General features: G+C 57.3%; 2 protein-coding genes across 2 annotated transcripts; one reads left to right on the top strand and one right to left on the bottom strand.

Moving 5' to 3' along the window:
• Positions 1 to 1233: 1233 nt before the first annotated feature.
• Positions 1234 to 6545, top strand: OXTR (oxytocin receptor; the record flags this gene model as incomplete). Its single annotated transcript, XM_080350240.1, has 2 exons — positions 1234 to 2164; positions 6298 to 6545. 2 exons carry the CDS (start codon positions 1234 to 1236, stop codon positions 6543 to 6545), a joined length of 1179 nt encoding a protein of 392 aa, XP_080206366.1.
• A 3909-nt stretch (positions 6546 to 10454) lies between these two features.
• CAV3 (caveolin 3) lies at positions 10455 to 13961 on the bottom strand (the record flags this gene model as incomplete). The annotated part of the gene is made up of 2 exons (XM_080350754.1): positions 10455 to 10796; positions 13848 to 13961. 2 exons carry the CDS (start codon positions 13959 to 13961, stop codon positions 10455 to 10457), a joined length of 456 nt encoding a protein of 151 aa, XP_080206880.1.
• Between the last annotated feature and the right edge of the window lie 5762 nt (positions 13962 to 19723).

Here is a 19723-nt window from a genome sequence, read left to right as displayed (position 1 = left end):
CTGGCAGAACAAGAAAAGTTCTTGTTGGTTGTTTTAGCTGCAGGTAACAGAAATGTGAGCTTCCTATAGACGAGGCTGTGCTGGCACATACGGTGGGAGCTTTGCTGAGTGTTACCGGCAGCTGGAATCCAGCTCCTCTGGGGCACCCAAAACCCCCAGGGGGATCAGCCCCCTGTCCCTCTGGGCGCAGAGCCCTGAGCCCCCAAAGCTGTTTGCACTGGTGTCTGACATTCTCTTCAGCGGCTCCCAGGCAAGAAGAGCGTTTAGCCTGTCGCTGCAGGCAGCCGGGGCTGCTTCCCAGGCTCTCGCCGTGGTACCAAACCGGGACACCGGCTCGGTCTCATCTCGCCCTGTCGCACCGCACCTGCCCGGGGGTTCCTGTCCTCGCAGCCCGCGGAGGCTCCGCGCTGCGTTCGAGCCGAGGTGAGCCCGGCGGAGGGGCCGCTCCCCGGCTCTGCCCGGCGGGACGGGCCGGGCCGGGCCGGCCGGGGGCCGCGGTGACGGGGGCTGGGCTGACGGGGACGCTGGGCGCCCCCGGGGCTCGCAGCCCCCGCCCATCTCCGCGGGACCCCCGGCAGCCCCCGCCCACCCCGCGGGCAGCTCCGCTCCGCCGCTCCCTCTCGCGGCGGCCGCTCCGAGCGCGGCGGCTCCGCGGGCAGGTCCGGCCCCGGCTTCTCTCCCCGAGTCCCCTCCCCGGGTCCCCTCCCCGGGTCCCTTCCCCGGGTCCCCTCCCTGTCCGGCCCCGGCCCCGCCAAGCTCTGCCCCTGGGGCTGCCCCGGGAGGGGCCGCAGGTGGGAGCGGGAGCCGGTGCGGCTGCGGGGACCTGCCCACGGTGCGATGGGCGGTGGGTGCCCGGGCAGGAGGGGAGCTGGGGGGGAACGGGGTTTGGGGTCCAGCCCCTCCGGGAGGAATGGGATGGGGACACCGCGTCTCTCTGCCGGCCCTTTCCCCTGATGCTCCTCCTGCGCTTTGTTTTGTCTGGGGGCAGGAGCCTGCGGAGACGTCGGGTACCCTGGGAGGGGACAGGGTGGAGCCGCCGGAGAGTCTCCAGCCCCGGGGCCGGGACCGGCGGGACTGCTCGGCGGGGAACGGCGGGGAACGGCAGAGCCGGAGCCGCACAGCCCGGGGAGCGGAGCCGAGCGGGGACACGGCTGACTCAAACGGGGACGCGTTCGGAGAGGATCTGCCACCCACCCTCCCTGCTACCGGGCTCTATGTGGGACGGAGCTGGCCATGGAGAAGTTGTACTTTGCGGGGAGCAGCGTATGGACCATCAACAGCTCTCTGGGGAACGGCAGCCTGCGCCTGGAGAACCAGAGCTCCGGGAGGAACAGCACCACCGATCCCCTGAAGAGGAACGAGGACATGGCCAAGGTGGAGGTGACGGTGCTCTGCCTCATCCTGTTCCTCGCCCTGACCGGCAACCTCTGTGTGCTGCTGGCCATCCACACCACCCGGCAGAAGCACTCCCGCATGTACTTCTTCATGAAGCACTTGAGCATCGCTGACCTGGTCGTGGCCATCTTCCAGGTTCTGCCCCAGCTCATCTGGGACATCACCTTCAGGTTTTATGGGCCAGATTTCCTTTGCCGGTTGATCAAGTACTTGCAGGTAGTGGGGATGTTTGCTTCCACCTACATGCTCTTGCTGATGTCCCTGGACCGGTGCTTGGCCATCTGTCAGCCGCTGAGGTCCCTGCACAGGAGGGCGGACCGGGTCTCTGTCCTCCTCACCTGGCTGCTGTGCCTGCTGGTCAGCATCCCTCAGATCCACATATTTTCTCTGAGGGATGTGGGGAATGGAGTTTATGACTGTTGGGCAGATTTCATCCAGCCCTGGGGACCTAAAGCCTATGTCACTTGGATAACCCTCATGGTCTACATCATCCCTGTATTGATGCTGAGCATCTGCTATGGCTTAATCAGCTTCAAAATCTGGCAGAACGTGAAGCTTAAGATGGCTCATGGGCCCAACATGGGTCTGGGCTCCAGCTCCTGCAGCGGGACGGCGTTTGCCAGGGTCAGCAGCACCCGGCTCATCTCCAAAGCCAAGATCCGGACAGTCAAAATGACCTTCATCATAGTGTTAGCTTTCATAGTGTGCTGGACGCCCTTTTTCTTTGTGCAGATGTGGTCTGTGTGGGACACCAATGCTCCGCAGGAAGGTACGTCCTCTCCCCATAGCCCTGCGTTTGCATGGACTGCTTAGCACAGGGACAGCGACCGCGACCTCGGGGCTGCAAATGACAGCGAGAAACTGCTCCGAGCCGGGTCTCGGGGGGCTGGGGGGGACAGGAAAGCATCCTGAACTTGGAAAAGCCACCCGACAGGCAGCAGCGGCTGCACCGGAGCTCCCTGCTGCAGGCAAGGGCGAGCCGAGCCCCCGCAGGGGCAGCCTGCGCGCTGGCTGTGGGGTGGTGGCTCGGGAGGTTCTCCTGTCCCCCGGTGCAGTAGGTCAGCCTTCCCAGGGCTGCGCTGGGTTGTTCGATCGCCCACCCCGGGTGTTGAGGGGCGCCAGGGGCTGTGTGAGGGCTCAGCCCCGTGCCATCCGCAGGGGAAAACTGCACAGTGTTAGTGCCCGACTTGTCTTTCACCGTGTCATTTTGTCCTCACTGACTTCTTTGCTTTCCGCTCTCTTGCTGTCTTTTCCCCTCTCCTCCCATTTCCATCTGCTCCGGGACTGCGCTACTGTTATTTTATCTCTGACGGGAGCAGGGTTCCTGCAGAAAGCTGCTGATTTATGAGCAAAGGCTTTTCCTAAAGGACGTGGTGTCACTGATTTACCATTTTTTATACTTGGTGCTGGCTGCTCTTGTCATCACTAAGGTTGCAGACAGAGTGAAATATATTACCCTCCTTGGTCTCATATGCTTGTAGCTGTGCAAGTCTGTGCGGTGCCTGGCTGGAGGCGGCCCATGGTCCCTCTGCACCCGCAGGGAGAACCGGACAGGAAAGCTTAAAAGAAAAAACTCCACACAAGTTTGTGAGGTGGGAGAAAGGGCAAGAAAATGCACCCAGGACAACTCCTGCTTGGCCAGACCGACCCAGCTCAGCAGAAACGTGGAGTCTGGGGCTGTCAGGGGCTGCGGAGCCGTGACCCCCCCGCAGCCCTGCTGCAGCCAGGGCTGTGCAGCGCAGGGCTCGCCTGCACCCTGCTCCTTCCTCTTCTGCAACCCTATTCCAGCTCCGCAGTGCTCTGTGCAAAACCTGGGGTCTCCTGCAGCCTGTGCACAGCCATTATCCCATCAGCCAAAGCTGCTAGCCTGTCTGGCTCCAGCCTTCCTTACTTTGCTTCTCTCTGCTTCTTTTATTTCAGCTGCAGAAGTGAAGCACAGCTTTTTAAACCTCTCTTGGTGCTCCAGGCAGCTGTCTCTTGGTTTTGCACCCGATTCAGGCTGGTTGAACTTTCTAGCTGTTAGATACACCCTGGGATGAAGCTGCGTCTCTCCCTTCTGCTCTATTTCAAACCGACAATCTCGAGGGCTTCCACCTGACTGCTTGGCAAACAAACCTCTGCCGCTGTGCTGGTCCCTGCGCTGCGGGGGGGATGCGGGTGCACAGTGCGGGTGCACAGTGCGGGTGCACAGCCACTGCCCTGCCCGCTGCCTTGCGAACCTTCCCCTGGCTCACCCTGCGCACTGGCCCTGTCTTGCCTTGCCTTTTCTGCTGTGCTTTGCTGTTCTGTACCAAGGAAAGCTCCAGCCGTGCTGAGTTGCAGCAAGCTCCCTTTCCCTTCACGTTTCTGCTGCTCGGGGGCCCGTGTCTACAGTGGAGGGTGGCAGTTCTGCCAGGGCGTTTGCTGCATGGCACAGCGAGGAAAAGCCTGGTTGGTTGTGGACAGCAAGTGCCATGAGACCCTAGCCCTTCCTCCCAGGTCCATCCTCCTCCTCTCTGGCGGCCCAGGGGCACAAGGGGGCAGCCAGTCTGACCCCTCTGCAGGTAACCGCGCTGTTCCTGCAGCGTTCTGCTGTCCTGCGGCCCTTTTCCTTTGCAGCGGGGCTGCGGCTGCCTGGCCGGGCAGTTTGCGGGCGCCTGGCGCAGCCCTGCCCCGCAGCACGCGGGGAGCCTGGCTGCTTCCCACCTTGCAGGCTTTGCAGTCTGCAGGCGTGTGAGGGCAGAGACGGGGCTGGGTGCTCGCTGTGCAGGGCCCCGGCACCACTGGGGTGCCCATGGGCTGCACTCCAGGAGGGGACGAGCAGGTCACAATGGCAGGGTGATAGAGGATCGCTCACTTAGGAACACATTTAGTTTTGTGCATATAGGATGTCACAGAGACTGTTCCTGGCAAGGGAAGGTGTGTTTATACCCCCCTGGATCCCAGAGGATGCTGAGCAGGCACCTGCAGCGTTCTGCCCTGCGCTGCATCCCGCAGCGTGGTGGGACGCAGAGCTCGGTGTCAGCAGAGAGACACACGGCGCTTGTTCTGCCCTGTGTACCCCTGCGGTAGCGCTGCTGCCCGGGGTGCCGCGGGCTGTGCTTCCACCTTCGCAGGGCACAAAGTGCTGTGGTTTGGTGTGTTGGGGTGAAACACAGGGCTGCGAAGGAAGCAAACTGAAGCAGCCCTCCTTTCCCAGCTAGGACAGCGCTAATCAGACACATCTCACCCTGCTGTTACCGATCCACTTCAGCACCTCTCTGTGTGGGTCTTTCTCGCTTCATAAAACTCTGCAAGTGCAGGTTGGAGCTACAGATTATGGTGCACGTGTTGGCTTAAGCACTGAGGATCCTTCACAAAACATTAGTTAGAATGAGGTTTCTGCTCCGCACACCTTACAGATAATTTATGTTACGTGTGGCATTTTGAGCTTTGAGTCTAAGTTGGGTTAAGGTTTCTGTGAAGATAATAGTGAGGCTGTGAAGCACCGTAACGGTTGCATCGGTCCCTCAATCTTGGGAGCCGATGCCCTGGAACGTGGGCTGTGAGTGAAAACGTCCATCTATCTGTGGCAATCAGTGAGCAATTCTCATTTCGTTTCCCGGCCCCGCATCCTCCTGCCTCTGCCCATCCCTGCGGGCAGCGCAGCCCCGGCCCTGTGCAGGGTGTCACCGCGTAGCCCCGGCCCCGTGCAGGGGTGTCACCGCGCAGCCCCAGCCCCATGCTGGGGGTGTCACCGCGCAGCCCCGGCCCCGTGTGGGGTGTCACCGCGCAGCCCTGGCCCCATGCGGGGGTGTCATCGCCTGGGGAGCGCCCGCGCAGCCCTCGGGGGTCTCCAGCAGCCCCGGTGAGCAGGGCAGAGGTCCATGATAGACCTACCCTGCAGCAAGCTCCATGGAATCCAATGTATCTGCCTCAGGGAGAGGAGCTGAGTCAGCCATGGCTGGGTTTTTTAAAGTGGATAGAAATGCTGTGATGTATTTCAGTTCTTGTGCCCAGGATTTATGCACCGTTCCCCACAGATTTCTTGTAGCATATGCTTGAAATTAAAAGCGGTTGGACCAGACATCAGTAGAGCAGGAATTATGCATGAGTTGGTTAAAGGTGGATTTGGAAACTAGTATTCATTATTCACACTTCTTTTCTGGTTTAAAAACTGTGAGTGGGTTTTGGCAGAGGTGGAAAGGGTGCCCAGGCAGCCGGGCTCGAGTACACGTCCTCCCCGCTGGCACGTCCCCGGGGGCACAGGGACACAAGATGTGCTGAAAACAGGGAGCAGGATAAAGGCTCCGTCCTGGTCCTGCTGCCGGGGGGTGCGAGTCCCACCGTCCCCTTTCTCACCAGAAAGTCAGATACTTTGTGCTCAGGGACTGGAGAGCAGCAGCTGGAGACTTGGTGTCCTGTCACCCCGCTGCCACCATTGCCTCCTGTCCCCAGTGTCCCCCTTGCAGCCATTGCCAGGCTCCCGGCTTCATTACTGGGGTGGGAAAAGCCACTGGTCTGCCCCAAATTGGCCACTGGGGGGGGAAAACGAGCCACTTGGCTCTTTCTGTTCCCAGTGCTGCTTTTTGCCACGGCAACGCCAAGAGGCCACGTCCCCCCCTCCCCACTTCGGGTGTGATAGAGGCAAATCATACAGCAGATGCTGGGGGCAGCTCTGCCCCTTCCCAAGGCATTAGTAGGGTGATGCTGAGCAGGCAGCAGCACAGGAGCTGAGCAGGGCAAACACAGCTCTGCTAGGGGAAAATAACCTTAAACCCAAGTTGTTTAAAGCCAGACTTGCTTCCCCTGTTTTTGTTCTTTGCTGCTGTCCCGTAGTGCTCTGCGGGCAGGGACAGCCCGGCCGGCGCCGGCACAGCCCCCGCAGCCTGTGCCCGCTGCCCGGCTCCCCAGCGCGGTTCTGACCGTGCTCTCTGCCCGCAGCCTCCCCGTTCATCATCGCCATGCTGCTGGCCAGCCTCAACAGCTGCTGCAACCCCTGGATCTACATGCTCTACACCGGCCATCTCTTCCACGACCTGATGCGGCGCTTCCTGTGCTGCTCCACGCGCTACCTGAAGTCGCGGCCCGCGTGCGAGCTGAGCGTCGGCAAGAAGAGCAACTCCTCCTCCTTCGTGCTCAGCTGCAGGAGCACCAGCCAGCGCAGCTTCACGCAGCCGGGCGCCACGTGAGGGCATCGCCGGCCGGGACCGCGCTCCGCCGCCGCGCTGCCTCCGGCGCTGCCCCGGGACAAGCTGGGACTCGGACAAGCAAGGGGCTTCTGTATAAATGGGTGTATATATGTCTGTGCGCGTGTAAGCATGTACAGCCATCGTTATTTAACTGAGGCAGGAGCGAGGGAGGACTGCTGTGCTCCAGGTTTCAGTGCCGCCTGGTACTGGACGCCAGGAACCCGCTTCTGATCCCCAAAACCACTGACACTCGTGGCTTTTAGACACTGGAAGTGGCAGGTTTTGCCCTAAACGATCCCACACGGCACCGTGTCCCCGTGGGATGCGCGGGGCTGCCGCACAGGGTGGCAGGTGCCACCCCGGTGTCGCGCATCTGTCCCCAGCTCTGCCGGCAGCAGGAATCCCACAGGATGCAGGGTGGCTGGGGCAGAGCTGCAGGCACCGCGCTCAGCACCATGTCCTTGCCCGGCTGGAGGCACTGTGGGGCAGGGACAGCCCTGTCCCCATGTCCCTGCTCGCTGCCAGCCCTGCTCCGTGCCCGGGCCCACCCATGGCACTGCCGGGACAGCGCTGGGGACAACACTAACGCCCGGGTGTCCCCGTCCCCCAGCTCTGTGCTGTGCTGTGCGGGGCTGTGCACACGGGTGGGCAGAGCCAGGGGAGGGGACGGGGATCTGTGCAATAACACGTTGGCTGAGTGTGTGCAAACGCTTCTCCAAGGGCAGCATGTGGGATTACAGCCGGGCGCCACGGGGTTCAATGGGAAAACGCCCGTCGAGCCCCCCAGGGCCAAGCTTTTGCTTTGGGTTTGCCGCAGATCGCATTTAGTCTTCTACACCAATGCAATTTTCTTGCTCTGTGACGCACAAGGTCATGCTGATGGCATGGAGTTTTTATTGTTACAAAATACCTGTAAATAAAGTTTTCTGACCGTGTCTGGATGGGAAGCGGGAGGGAAGTGCAGAAGGAGCATCACGTTAACAAAATGAAGGAAAACGATGGGAAACGATGCTTGAAACACAAGACCCGACTCTACTCAGCGTAACATTGTTTTTGTTTGCGGAGTGCCACACCAAGCGCCGGGGGCATGTGCGGGTGTGTTCCGCAGTGCGCAGGCAGCATGCGGGCAGCGAACAGGCAGCATGTGGGCAGCGCGCAGGCAGCGCACAGGCAGCGCATGGGCAGCGCACAGGCAGCTCATCTGCAGCAGGCAGGCACCTCACCCGCAGCAGGCAGGCAGTGCACTGGCAGCGCGCAGGCAGCACGCGGGCAGCGCACAGGCAGCATGTGGGCAGCACGCGGGCAGCGCACAGGCAGCACACAGGCAGCGCGCAGGCAGCATGCAGGCAGCACACGGGCAGCACACGGGCAGCACGCAGGCAGCCCGCGGGCAGCGCACAGGCAGCACGTGGGCAGCATGCAGGCAGCACGCAGGCAGCGCGGCGCAGCCCCGGCGAGGGCAGCTCTGGTGGCGCTGCGAGCGTGCCCAGGAACTCGGCAGCAGAGCCATGGGGACATCAGACGATGCTCCCGTCTTCGCTCCCGCCGCCGGCAGGGACACACGGGAGCGTGGCCAGCGTGCAGCCAGAGGGTAACGTGTTGGGAAGGAATATGAAAAATGCATTTAAACATGTGCTTTATTTTTTCACTGTTATCAACAGGTACATTTTCACCTTTCCTGTTCTGGCATTCCTTTGATTTTTTTTTCTGGTGGCTTCAAGTGAGCTCTCAGCACATTTGCTGAACACAACCCAGCAGATTCAATCTCAGCATGTTTTACCAGCCTGGTTTAAACCCTTAGGTAAGCAGATAGCGTTTTCCTCCCACGTTCACCTTCTTTCTCCTTCAGAGTAATTAGCTCCTGTGCCAAACAAGGAGCGAGGGTTCCTGTTTTATGATGGACCCGGGGGCCTGGTGCATCCTCCATCTGTGAGGACGGGAACGCGATGTGGCGATGGATTTTACCAGGAGTGATGGGCAGAGCAAGGAGGACTCTGTGGGAGAGGCAGGTGTTGCCTCGCCAGCCCTGGGTGCCATTGCGGGCTGTGCTTACGGGGTCACGCAGACGGGGCCGAGCCCCATGCGTGGGGACAGCGCGGCCAAGTGACCCCCCAGCCACCAGCCGAGCTCCCACACCATCCCCGGGCTGCAGCTCCGGGTTTGTCGCTGTGGGAGGATATTGAATGTGCTGCCAAAAAGCTTTGCATAACGAGCAAAAGCCAAAGAGAGGTGCTGACACACGAGCAGTGTGTGCTCTGTGTGCGGGGAGACCACAGAGCGCGCCAGCGGGGAGCCCAGAGTTCTGCAGGGTTTGGGTTCATGCTCTGAACCACTAGGACAAAAAATATATTCCAGAATTGGTTTTAATTATTTTTATTCCCACAAAAAGCTTTAAAAAATGCTCATGATAAAATGTTTTTGAAGACTTTTTTTTTCCACTACAAATATCTAAATATATTTTTCTATCAGTCCATCCATCCCGAGCCCCGGTGTTGCTGGAGCACGGGTGCTACATTGCCATGGGATAATGAACGTCCGCAATCCCAAGCCGCTGGAAGAACACCAACAGAAAATCTGGCTCTTTCTTGTCCTTGGCATGGCACTGCAAGAAGCCCTGGCTCCGAGTCTTTGTTGGAAGCCAAAGGGAAAAAGCACATGAATACAATTGAGAATAACCTCTGAATAGCAAGACCTCCTGGGCCCTGATTCAGCAAAGCACTTAAGGCCAGAGCCAAGAAAGCGTTTCAGTGCCGCAGAGTTAAGTTTGGCTTCGTGAGGATGGGCTAAGTGAATTAATTGGCAATAGAGCAGAGGAAATTGCTCCCAGTTGGGCTTTCTGCCCTCATCCCAGTGTTGTCCCAGGAGCGGGCAGGGGCCCGGAGGATGCTCCTTCCTCTGCCCCCGCACACCTGCGGAGCCAGAGCAGCGAGCACCTGGGGAATATTCCCCCTGAGAAACAAGCCAAAGCTTCACCTAAAGCTGAGCTTGTCCTTTCCCAAGCAAAGTCACCCAAAGCCATTTGTTCTCGACGCTGCCAGGCGCTGCCCACTCTGCAGCCCCATCACAGAGCATAACGATGCCCTGTAATTAAGCAGCGAGTGTCACGTTGCCACAAGTGGTTTTGCAGCTGCTGGTGGCCCAGGCCCAGCACGTACTCCCAGGAGGCAGACACAACATTTCATTCACTAATTGATCTGGATTTCAAAGCTCTGCTGAAATGCAAACACACATGAAAAAAGTTAGCTTTCACTATTCTATCCATAAAACTCTTGTGCAGCAAGATTTAATACAGAAGCTTCCACAACAGCAATTATTTGCAACAAATTATAATAATTCATATGCAAGTATTTCTCATAGTGTCATTCTAGACTGGAGGGATGGAGAAGCAGGCAGGGTTTGGTCTGTTGTCCAGCAGCACCTCTGCACCCTTGCTTCTCAATCTGCAGCTGCAGGTTGTGGCCCAGGGCCATGGTCCAGGAGATGCTGCGGTCCAGGGATGCTGTGGTCTAGGGATGCTGTGGTCTAGGGATGCTGCGGTCCAGTAGATACTGCGGTCCAGGGATGCTGAGGTCCAGGGATGCTGTGGTCTAGGGATGCTGCGGTCCAGGAGATGCTGCGGTCCAGGAGATGCTGCGGTCCAGGGATGCTGCGGTCCCTCTTGCAGGAACACGGCATGATGCCGGTGGTCTCCCTGGGCTGCTTGCCGAGCCTCAATGGGCTTCTCTTCTCCTAAAGCTTCTGGCTTTGAGCCGGAGTAAGGAGCAGCTCTGACAACCTGTGCTGCACAGGTCCCTGGGCACGGGGGGTCCGCGTACTGAGGGCAGGACACAGAGGCCCATGTGCCAAGGAGAGGACACGCTGCAGGACCGGGGAACCTGCGCAGAGGGTGGTTGGGGTGTGCGTGGGGACCTAGATCTCCTTCCGCAGAGCAACTCGGATGTTGCTGCAGATCTTGGAGAGCGCCTCAAAGAGCGGGTCGCAGAAGGTGTGGATGCAGAGGGAGTAGATTCGGCTGACGCACTGGATCTCGATCAGGTAGCTCTTGATGCAGGGCACCACCGCCCAGATGTGGCAGAAGGAGATGAGGGCAAAGAGGAAGCCCCAGACCACGGCCAGGGGGATGCCCAGCACGGCAGAGAGCAGCCGGTAGCACCAGTACTTGCTGACGGTGAAGGTGGTGTAGCTGGTTTTCCAGACGCCGTCAAAGCTGTATGTTCCCACAGGCTCAGCTATCACATCCTCAAAATCCACCTGTGGGGAGAGAAGACAGAGGTAAAGGGGGTTTGGGGGCCTCCAGTGCGGCGGTGAGGATCCAAGCCTGAATGGGGGGGCTGGGGAGAGCCTGGGCTGTGCTGGGGGGACACGGATCCCCTGCACCCCCCAGGCAAGGGGAGCCCTGCCCTGCAGAGCTCTGAGCGGGACGCGGCGCTGGGCTCCCGGCGCTGCCTGGCTCAGCACGGCACACACAGGCTTCACCCACAGGCTGGGGACATTCCCATTCCGATCCCTGAGCTGTGGGCACAGGTGTGGGTGGCACGAGCCCTGGGATGGGAGCTGTGCGTGGGAGTGCTTACTCCAGAGGAGCCCAGAGCGCGTTCCTGCCCGTTTTTAGCTTTCAGGGACATGGGCTGCTTGCTCGGCAAGAAGGTGGTTTGTACTAATAAAAATCCAGCAGCCCTCTTGATTTACGGCTTATTTATGTATATCTGTGGAGGCGAGCTGCTCCGTTCTGCGTGTGCTCTGTCTGAAGAGGGAGAGCGATCGGCTTGGCAGTGCCCTTCCCGGGATGGTGCCATTGTGTGCAGGCATCGCGAGCGCCTCTGAATGACAAATGCTCTTAAAAGCCTCTGAACTACATGTAGAGACCTCGTTGTGGTGTAACTCAATTTTAGGGGATGCATGAGCCAAGCTATTTGTCTTGAAAAATGGCATGGCCTTTCCTGGGGAAGCTAATGTGTTTGTTTGTACACTTACGTTAAATTGCAACATCCACTCTGGTTCTGGAAGCACTTTGATCATAAAATCTTTCTGCACCATCTTCAGTTTCCTGGGGCGGGCAGGAGGTTGGGCAGGAGCCCCGACAGCAGGGCTGGGGGGTCGGGAACGCCGGCGGGGGGGGCTGGACCCATCAGCAGGGCCCTGCACACCTGCCTGCGGGCCTCAGGTGCCAATCAGGATCAATTAATGAAGGGCGTGGCAGGCTATAAGAGAAGGGTCTCTGCCTGGCTGCTCTTTCTGCTGGTGATGCCCCAGAAGTGGGTCTGGAGGAGCAGGAGAGGCAGAATCCAGGGCTGAGCCTGGGCACAGCCCCATGCTTTTGGGGACCACCAAATGCAGGTACCGCTCTGTTGCTTTGCTGGGGAAGAGGCTGTTTTGAGCTCTGCGAAGCCTCTGTGGCCGGTGCTACTGCTGTAACCCATGCAGTTTCAAATCCTGGCTGTTGCACCGTGCTGCTCAGGATGGGTTTGTCTATGGCCATGGGAACCCCGAGCCTGCAAACCGCCCTGCTCCCCTCTGCACGCTTCGAGCACCAGCGGTTCGGAGCCTGGGGTGTTCTGGAGTGTCCTGCTGCTCTCTGGGGAGCGGGGAGGCTTTGCCTTGTCCTCCAGGACACTGCTGCAGGGTCACAGCGAGCAGCATGGGCGCAGGATGCTCTCTGCCTTCCCCCAGCCTTATCAGCCCTGCTATTTTTAAGGCAGGAGGAACAGGAGGTACGTTGAGCAAGCGCTCTGAGAGCTTCCAAAGCTGGTGGAGCAGCAGTGTGGCCACGTGAGGGGGTGAGCTTGGAAATCCTCTTTTGGGGATTCCCAAGGGGAACAGGCAGAGATGGGGCTGCTAACAGTCGGCAAGCTCAGTTCGTCTGAATTCCCTCCCGCGACAATAACTTCAGCAGCACAGTTACAACAATTAGTTGGTGACTATACAAAATGAGGAAAAGCTTGACAGGCTTGAGGTGAAGAAAACCACAACTTGTATCTGAAAAATGGAGTGTGGAGCTTAGAATGAGATGTGAGCAAGCTGTTGGTATCAGCAGGGTCTGTTGTGAAAGGACAAGGGCCGGTGGTTTTAAACTGAAGGAGGGAGATTCAGGCTGGATATGAGGAAAAAATTGTTGGCCTGAGGGTGTTGAGAGCCTGGCCCAGGGTGGCCAGAGAGGTGGTGGCTGAACCATCCCTGGAGACATCCCAGGCCAGGCTGGACGGGGCTCTGAGCACCCTGAGCTGGTGCAGATGTCCCTGCTCATGGCAGGGGGGCACTGGGGGAGCTGGGAAGGTGCCTCCAACCCCAGCTGTTCTGTGGGTCTATGCAATGGTGCTGCCACGAGGGTAGGGGGTGGCCTGGAAGGCGCTGGTGTCACCCCAGTGGCAGGGCAGTGGGGCGCGCTGGGCGCTGCAGATGTGGGTGTGCTGCCGGGAGCACGCTGCAGATCCGCCGTGCCTGGCAGCTGTCACGGGCACGTCTCGCCGCGCACAGGGTGCCCATCTATGGTGTCACTGACACAGCTCATCCAGGGAGATTTCAACGTGACCGTGCCCATGGCTTTAGCAGTAATAGTGTCTTAATGCACAAACGCAAGCTTGAATCTCAGCAACATGATTGAGGCCACGTCCTGTTCCAAAGCCTTTGTGAGCAGGCTTTGTTCCTTCTGGCATGTCATCCTCTTTGATCTCTCAGTGCGGTTTTAACAAACCCCTTCCATCTCCTCCTGTTCTCCTTTGAGCCAAAATTATCTTTTCCATAATGCTACCAAAGCTCAGAGCAGCCCAGCTCTGCTGATCAGCATGTGGGAAAATGCTTCCCTGTTCAGCCAGGCCAGAAACTGCTTTTGATCACGAATAAACGGAGGAGCCTTGCTGCACCCTCCTGCTGCCATGGGTGAGACACAATCTGCTTCCAAATAGGACAGCGCATATCTAATGCTCTGGTGCTCAGATTGTCAGGTCTTTTTCCAAGGTTCCCTTTAAATCAGTGATATGGGCTGACCCTGTTTTATTTTTGGCTCCCCACTTGTGCAAGGGAGGGCGTCTCCATAAGCTTTCAGGCTACAGCCGGTGAAGCTGGGGAGCGCACTCAAGGAACGGGAAATATCGCGCTAACCGGAGCCGTGCATGGCACACGGTCACCCAGCTGGGCTGGGGCTTGTGGCAGGTCCCCTGCAGCCCCAGGTCACGGCACCTCCTGTGGCACACGGAGCAGGGACTCGCAGCCCTGCCTGAGCTCCAGCCCAGCACCACAATACCCACAACCTATTGCATTAAGCGTCAGCGATGCTTCTGTAACACCGTGCGGAAACAACCCTACCTTGACAACATCCTCGTTGATGCGCTTCGGGTCTCTGTTCACCAGGTCGATCTCTTTGACGTGCTGGTCCTTGATGATGATCCTCTCGTCCAGCTCGCTCTGCTCCTCGGCCATGGCTGCGGGGGACGGGACGGGGCGCGGGCTGCGAACACCAGCTGCCCTGCGCCCCTGGCACGGCTCCAGGCTAAAATTAATGTCCTGGCTCCTGCGCCCGCCCTCGACTGTCCCTTAAAGGGGCTTTGCTGGGGACAGCCCCCACCGTGTCACCTCTGGGGGGGCACATGCGGGCAGCTGGTGGCCCTGGAGCTGAGGTGAGGGTGGCACAGGGGGTGGGTGTGCAGCCCCTGCTGGCATTTTCTCCTTGCATGGAGAGGCAGTGGGAGAAACAATGCCCAAACTGGGGAAGAAGTCCTCAAAAGCCTGAGAGAAATAGTTGTTTATAAGATAAATGGTTGTTTATGGATCTGTAAATGAAGGAGCTCAAGGGACACGGGAATTATTATTATTATTAAAATATTGCCCAGAGAGGCCATGTTGTCTTGGGATGGCTGGTGAGCCTCGGGGTCCCTCTGCGAGCCCAGGAGGCCCCTCATGGTATCAGCCGGGATTCCTTCCATCCCAGCTTTTCACACAGAGAAAGTCAAGGGAACCCACAGACCAACCCACGACCCGCGGCGGCTGGAACATCTCCTCCATGGACACTAGGTACAGTGACATTTAGCATATTAATGAAGATCTATTTAACTGGTGCTCTGTTTTGATAATCCTCATCAATCTCTCCAGTGCCCTCTTGTTTTTCGTGAACTGAAGATTTATTTAAAACTAATGGCTTTGTCAAAAAAAAAAAAAGGCAAATGAGACCAACCACCCACCCAAAGCTCCTGTTCGATTACAGACAATGTCTTTGAAGCAGCGCTGGCATGACAGACCCCTGTTCTCCCACCGTGCGTCCCTTCGCTGCCTCCCAGCTGCTCTGAGGTCTGTCCAGGCGGCGCTGGGGATGCCCTTAGGGACAAGGGCTGTGCAGGTGACACAGCAGGCGGCTGTGACCTGCCCCAGTCAGCCCCATGTGTCGGGGCTCCACCTTTGGAGGCAAAACCCCCGTTAATGTTAAGTGTTGACAAGATGCACATCTCTGAGCTGTTCTCTTGAACCCCATTCCTTCACCTCCCGTTCCACGGGTGAAATAGCAGTGCCTGTGCAGCACTGGCCTCATCACATCCGCTGTTCCTGCCCTTTGAGCTATTACAACATAGTGCAAAATGGGACCGTGTTCTCTCATTCGGCTGAAGTGTCATGGGTCTCTCAGGCATATTCATTTTTCCAGAGGGTTTGTGCTGGTGAGTGCCCGGCTGAGCGTTACCGCCGCTCAAAGGCTTTCAGAATCCTCTAACCCCTTCTGCAGTGTTTTCAGTATTTTAGCTGTGGTTTGCAGACTGTTTTTTCTTGGGATTTCTGCTCTAGTGGCAGCTGCTGTTGGGGACGCTCCGTGGTGGGACACATCCACGGCTAAAGCTGAGATGGCCACAGCTTGTCAGAGACCTCCCGACCCCTTCCGTGGGGAGAGAAGGGGCTGGCAGGTATGTGTGCCAACCCATGGTGTTCTGCAAAAGTAACGGAGAAGGAATACATTCTGTAAAGGTTTGTGAGTGTGGGGTTGTGGGTTTAAGTCCGGGCAGGTTGCTCCTGGAGAGCAGTGTTGATCAGTGACCCCATCCTGGCTGCATTCCTCCAGCAGAAAGGGTGCTGGAAAACCCCTCAGCAGCGGGAATGCCGCATCCTGATCTCTCGCTGCAGTGTGGGCCGGTGTGGCTCTGGGCCTTTGCCTTCCCGCAGGCTCGGTGCAGTAAGAAATCCTCCACGCTCCAGAGCTTTGGGCAGCAGCTTCAGGGCCAGCCCTGCTCCGTCACGGCCCAGTTCCTGCTTGGCAAAGCTCTGCAGCACCACCGCTGCGGCGGCTGAGCGCCTCAGATAGATGGTGGGGGGTGTTTGTGCAAAATAAGCTGTTTTCCCCCTGCCCTGGGCTGACAGCGTAGGTTGCTGGTGCGAGCGGAGGCGTCCTGCGTGCGTACCACGGCGGAGCGGGCAGCAATGCTCCTGGCTGGGGACCAGCGCTGGATTTAGGCGGCACAGCTGCTCCCGGCGTGATGGAGGGAGCGACACGAGGTATTTGCTCCCTGCAGCTCGGCTGTTTCCTCCACCCGTCCTGTGTGCAAGGTGTCACTGCAGGAAGGGGGACTGGTGACCTGCCTGGCCGTGCGGGGCTCGGCTGTCCTGTCCTCCCGGGACAACCGGCGTGGCCGTGGGGCCAGGGCAGCAGGGTGGCCATGGGGTGAGCACACCCAGCCCTGCCCCGCCGCTCGGGTGGGATTTCTGACAGCCTGAGTCACTCGCTGGCTTTAGGCTGGGCTTGGCTGTCCTGCTGTCTGCAGCATGTGGCTCTGGTGGCCCCGGCGTGGGAGGAGGAACATGTGGTTAACGTGCGGTTAGTGTGTGTCTCAAGCAGCAACCAGAGAGAGGAGGAATATAGTGTTGCACTGTAGACACTATAAATAAATATCTTTGAGTATGTTAAGACTGTGAATGGGACACCAAGGAAAAGCTGCTGCTGTGCAATGTTTACAGTGGCCCTACAGTAGTATTTGTTAGTCACCAATGACAACCAGGAATTTAATTGCTAAGTGTAGGTAATAAAACAATAGCAGTTTTAGTTTTAGCAAATATTAATGCTTCCTTGGGGACGGATACAGATGACGGGCATTGAAAGAATTTGCTGGCCGTGGCATGGGGAGGCCGTGCCCCAGCCTGGCCGTGCTCAGGCAACCTGCCGGTGTCGCTCCAGGCTGCCCCAACGGAGGAGGTGCTGGAGCTGTGGGTTTGGGTCCCCACTGCGGTGACTCATCACCCTCCCGCAGGTGCGGAATGGAGCGGCTTGAGGAACAGGGAGCAATGCAGCACATGCTGCCCCGGAGGGTCTGTTCCCAAATAGGAATGGACGGACCAGAGCTACCAAATAGGTTCTGCAAGCAGAACTAAATTGCAACAGTGTGGGAAGTGTAAGAGATGACAGAGTCACCCTGAATTCTCAAAAAGAGCTCCTGCAAAGCAAAAAAGGGGGAAGTTCTCACAGAGAACTTCATTCTAAAGGGAATAGGAGTCTTAGTGTGCAAGTCTGCAGCTTCTTGGGTGCAAACTGGAACATAGAAGGTTATATATGAGAAGCAGCTTCTTCACGGGAGTCTCCTCTGCAGACATTCCAACCCGCCTGGACACCTTCCTGTGTAACCTCATCTGGGTGTTCCTGCTCCATGGGGGGATTGCACTGGATGAGCTTTCCAGGGCCCTTCAATCTCTGACATTCTGTGATTCTATAACCTCTAATTTGGTCCTTGGTGCTACTTGCATCACTTCTTGTTCTCTGGAGAGACCTTCTCTGAAACAGAGCCCAGCTGTGCTGAAATTCAAATCATTTGTCAGGAAACCTTGTGACAAGTTTGTGCAGAAATAAGTAGTTACCCTTGCCCCCCAGCCAGCCTCGCATGTGTCTGCAGGGCAGTATTGCTTTCAGCAAATAGCAGATCAGAGCCTGGCGGCTGCGGGCTGGAAGGATGGCTGTTACCAGCCTAGAAGCCTGCTGAAGGTCAGGTAAATAACCTGCAGCTTGATCCTTGCAAGTGAAGTACATTTCTCTCGAGCAGAGAAGAATAAAGCAGAAATAAAGCTTGCACAAATCAAAGCTCCTATGGAAATAAATAGACCAGAATTGCGGTGGAGGAATAATAAAGAAGAGGAAATTGAGAGCTTTTGGTATCGAGTCCTCTGAGAGCATGGAGTATGGTGTGGGAGAGCAGAGCCAGGTACAAAGTGATGCTGGTAAATTAAGTCTCAGGTTAAAGCAGGAGGAATGACTCTGTGCATAAATCCTGACCTCAGGGGCTTTTAATCCTTCAGCTCAGTTTAGCGTGTGTAACAAGGAAAACAAATGAATGTGCATTTCAAGCGAGTGGAAGGTGCTGCCAGATGGGAGCACGAGCTCTGCCTTCGGTGTTTGGAGCAGAGTGCTCCTTTCATCTGTTTTAAAAAAGCAAAACAAAACTGCCTTTCATGTCTCTTCCCACGAGCATCTTTCAACTCTTCTGACAATGTGCTGCAGGTTAAAGCGCAGTTTTGATGATCCATTCCACAATGCGGCTTCTCCCTGCAAACACGACCCTGCGAGCGGTGCTGCCGTGTGGTCGGTCTGTGGTTTCTCCTGCACGTTCCCCTGCGATGCTCCGGATGCACAGCTGGGTCTCTGGTGGCGGGAGGACACGTGTGCAGGGTTGGTAGTGCTGGGGCTGAGTTCCTCTTGTGTTGGGCACAAGTCTGCAAACCTGGTTAATGGATCTGCAAACTCCTGAGCCTCTCCTTGTCTTCCTTCGCTGGCTTAAACAAGCACCAGCATGAACCGTGGGCAACGACTTTGTGCCACACGAGGTTTGCACTACAAAGCACCTTGAGTTTCACATACAGAAATGATTTAAAGTAAACAAGTTGGATGGAAATGCACAGGAGGAGCCAAAGCCCCAGGCAAGAAAGCTGTTTAACGCACTCTTCTGCTGCTGGTCAACCTGCGAACGCTTGCGGGAATTGTGTGTGTTTCCAAGAGAATGGGACAAGGCTCCTCCATCCATTCTGACTTCCCTGTCCCCGTTCCTGCGCTCTCCCGTGGGCACTGCAACGCAGAGCTCCGTTACCACAAACGGCACCTGGCCCTTCTGCCGGTTCTCCTGTCGGCCTGGGCAAGGAACCTGGTCCTGCCTGGTTAGTGTCGGTTCCTGGCTGAGCTGGGACCCGTGTCCTGCGCCCCTGAGCAGCACGGGGGCCCTCGTGCTCACACTCATCCTCGCTCTTCACTCCTCAAGTGCTAATGAATACAGCACAAGCCAAAGCCAGGGATTTAACAGCATTGCCATTTCAGAGGCAGCTGAAATAGGTGGCTGGTAAATAAAAGCTCGAGTAGAAGCTCTGTCATGTTTAATATCGATCAAAATTAAATTTCACTGAGGAAGTACAGAAAAAAACATTCATTTATCATTCAAGTCGTCTTAGTTTGCTTCAATTTAAAGTGTTTTGCCCTTTAGAAGAGAGAGAAAGTCTATGAATATTAAATTCGTGCCCCCATGGACACACAACCACCTCATCTTTCTGCATTCTGTCCCTGTTGTGAGTGCTGGGACAGGAGCTGGAGACCGTCCTGGGGGTGCAGGGGGCTGGGGGTGCTCTGGAGGGTGAGTAGGTGCTGCCACTTCTGCAGATGTGAGCAGGGGACAGGTTTAGGGTCACACAGAGCGGAATCGGGGCTGCTCTGCTGGAAATCCTGTTCCTTATTAGTAGTGGAGCCCTCGGTGTAGAGCAGGGAGGGAGAGCAACAGCCTGGGTAAAGCTGCACTTCATCCTGTGCTCCACAGCCGACAACTCTTCCCTTTGCCTCTGAGTCATTTTGAGCTGCTTTTTGCTTTGGACGTCAGTGCTGAATCTCCGCACACCCAGATGCTGGGGGCGCAGCAGAGCCCGTGGTCTGGGTGGGGGGTGATGCAGCCGTCCCCGATGGGCAGGGGGACAGGGCTGCCCTCCAACGGGGACACAAGGGTCGGGGGGAGACCTGAGGAGATGACATCACATAGAGACACGCAGGTACCACCGAGTTTGTGTTTCTAATGCTGTGTTTAACAATAGTGGTGCACTGGCTACCACACAAATATCTACAGCTGCATTTCTTGTCATGCAACTTGTCAGAAACTAATTGAGCCTGTAACAGCTAGCTATTTCCTAATTCCCTCTTAATTGCATTCTTATGGCTGTAGGCAAAGCTACATTGAAAATGCTGGACAAAT

The sequence above is a fragment of the Nesoenas mayeri genome (genome assembly GCF_963082525.1).
Source record: "Nesoenas mayeri genome assembly, chromosome: 10".
NCBI lineage: Eukaryota > Metazoa > Chordata > Aves > Columbiformes > Columbidae > Nesoenas > Nesoenas mayeri.
The sequence above is the reverse complement of the archived record's forward strand: the minus strand, read 5'-3'. Positions and strand labels throughout refer to the sequence as shown.